Source organism: Anneissia japonica, unplaced genomic scaffold (assembly GCF_011630105.1).
Source record: "Anneissia japonica isolate Jap-2015-1 unplaced genomic scaffold, ASM1163010v1 scaffold30360_len2089_cov149, whole genome shotgun sequence".
In the NCBI taxonomy this organism is placed as follows: Eukaryota; Metazoa; Echinodermata; class Crinoidea; order Comatulida; family Comatulidae; genus Anneissia; species Anneissia japonica.
The window spans coordinates 1-2,089 of record NW_022715134.1 but is presented as its reverse complement, the minus strand read 5'-3'; the positions used below and the strand labels follow the sequence as shown (position 1 = coordinate 2,089).

The 2,089-nt window shown below is 36.1% G+C and overlaps 1 protein-coding gene across 1 annotated transcript; it reads right to left on the bottom strand.

Moving 5' to 3' along the window:
- Positions 1-11: 11 nt before the first annotated feature.
- LOC117109192 (fibropellin-3-like) lies at positions 12-2,085 on the bottom strand (the record flags this gene model as incomplete). Its single annotated transcript, XM_033251448.1, has 4 exons — positions 12-163; positions 404-517; positions 868-981; positions 2,034-2,085. Coding segments are annotated over 4 exons (432 nt in total), but the record flags the coding sequence as incomplete, so codon positions are not given.
- Between the last annotated feature and the right edge of the window lie 4 nt (positions 2,086-2,089).

Below are 2,089 nucleotides of genomic sequence, written 5' to 3'. Positions count from 1 at the left end.
ATAGAGTTAGTTTAAAACAACTGAGGAAGTAGCAAGCATATCAACTTACTGTTTTCACAATGGGTACCAGTGAAACCGGTGATACAGGTACAAAAGTAGCCATTTATAACATCCGTACATGTACCTCCATTTCGGCATGGACCACTAGCACACTCATCAATTTCTGTAGATACAGTATTTAACAAGAGACAAAAGATTAACGGATGTTTTATATATCCATATTTATAATTAGATTTCTTAATTAAAGGTTTTCTTCTATTGAAAATTAAAACAAGACTGACATATCATTGTGCAAAATTACACACATGTCGTATATATTTATTTATTGCAATTTTTGCAGTTACGAAAAAACAGTATTTGAAAATTAAACAATACATAACCTAATTAAAAAGTTCAAACTTACGAGTTTGGCAGAATTCACCGGTATAACCAGGTCGACAATTGCAGACATAACCATTGACGAGATCAGTACACTGGCCTGCGTTTTGACATGGCGCACTCTGGCACTCGTTAATATCTGTAAGTAAGAGATGCAAGAGGATATAAGGAGGCTTTATTCATACCAGTACGGGGAAATTTCATAGCTGAATATAACAATGTGAATACAGAATATTAAAACGCCTCAGACTTATAACTGATAGTGATAATAATAATAATAATATTAATTATAATAATAGTAATAGCAAACAATAGTAATAACAGTAGTAATAGTAATAATAATAGTAACAATTAGCAACAGTAAAATATAATAAAAATAATAATAATAATAGTAATAACAATAATAATAAAATAATAAGGAGTGTATATATGGTTGCATGTTAATGAAATACATATTTTTTTATAAATATGAAAAAAAAGGTAGCTTACTAATTTCACAGTTAGCACCTGCGAACCCAGGTAAACAGAAACAGTTGTATGAATTGACGCTATCAACACATGTTCCACCATTCAGACACGGAGCGCTTCCACATTCATTGTCATCTGACATAAAAAAGCAAATTGTAGTTAAAGTAAAGTGGGGGCGTGTGGTGTAGAATGCGCTGGACTTCTGATCGTGGAGTTGGGAATTTGAGACTGATGCTCGTCGCCTTGCTTGTGTCCTTAGGCAAGATACTTCATCTACGTTTGCCTTTCTCCACCCAGGAGTACAAGTAGGTACCTGGTAGGTTCAAACACGACTGCGCTGATTACTAGCTGCAATATTATGGAATTCTCCCCAGGGAGCCAAATGTGTTCCATACGTGTTTGATCCGATGGCCGGGGTAGTAATGTGAATTGCTTAGAGGCTTTAAGCATGAAGTGCTATTTAAAACCGACATATTTTTATTATTAAAGTCCTTAAAAATCTTTACTCATAAATATAAAGCTTGGTTTCCATACAATCACTACACGCTATCGCCAAATTTTTTTGGTGATGCTGATTGGTTGGTCATATCAGGGGAGCCTTCCAGATTGCGTCGGGGACTGGTACACAGTACAGCGATCATGCTGGCAACAATGTTGCAACAGTGTAGCGACTTTAAAGAAACCAGACTTTACCATTGCTGAATTACATCTGAATCTTGGACTACATTTGGCAGATTCTTGGTCACTCCTCTAGACAAGATCATGGTCACATCATTAAAGAAGGATCTTGGGGAATATTCTAATGGAGTATCTTGATCAGTCCTCTGGACAAAGACCATTGTCAGTTCTTTATTCTACTCAGGGAAGGATCTTTGACACTACATTTGGCAGAATCTTGATCATTCCTCAAGACAAGATCATGGTTACATCTTTAAAGAAGGATCTTGGTGAATACTCTAAAAAGAGTATATTGATCATTCCTCTAGACAAAGACCACGGTCACCTCTTTAGAGCAAGTTCCTTGGGAGTAAGGACTATCACTGACTCAAACCAGGATCTTCATCAATCCTCTAGAGTAAATTGTCACAGCAACCATAATTATTGAATAAATAATCAGACAGCAAACCATACTATAGTAGTCAAGATATATCTACATGGACTAACTATTTGTCTCAGAGTACACTTACTATTGGTACAAGTAGGTCCGGTCCATCCAGCTTGGCACTGGCAGAAGAACTGGTTC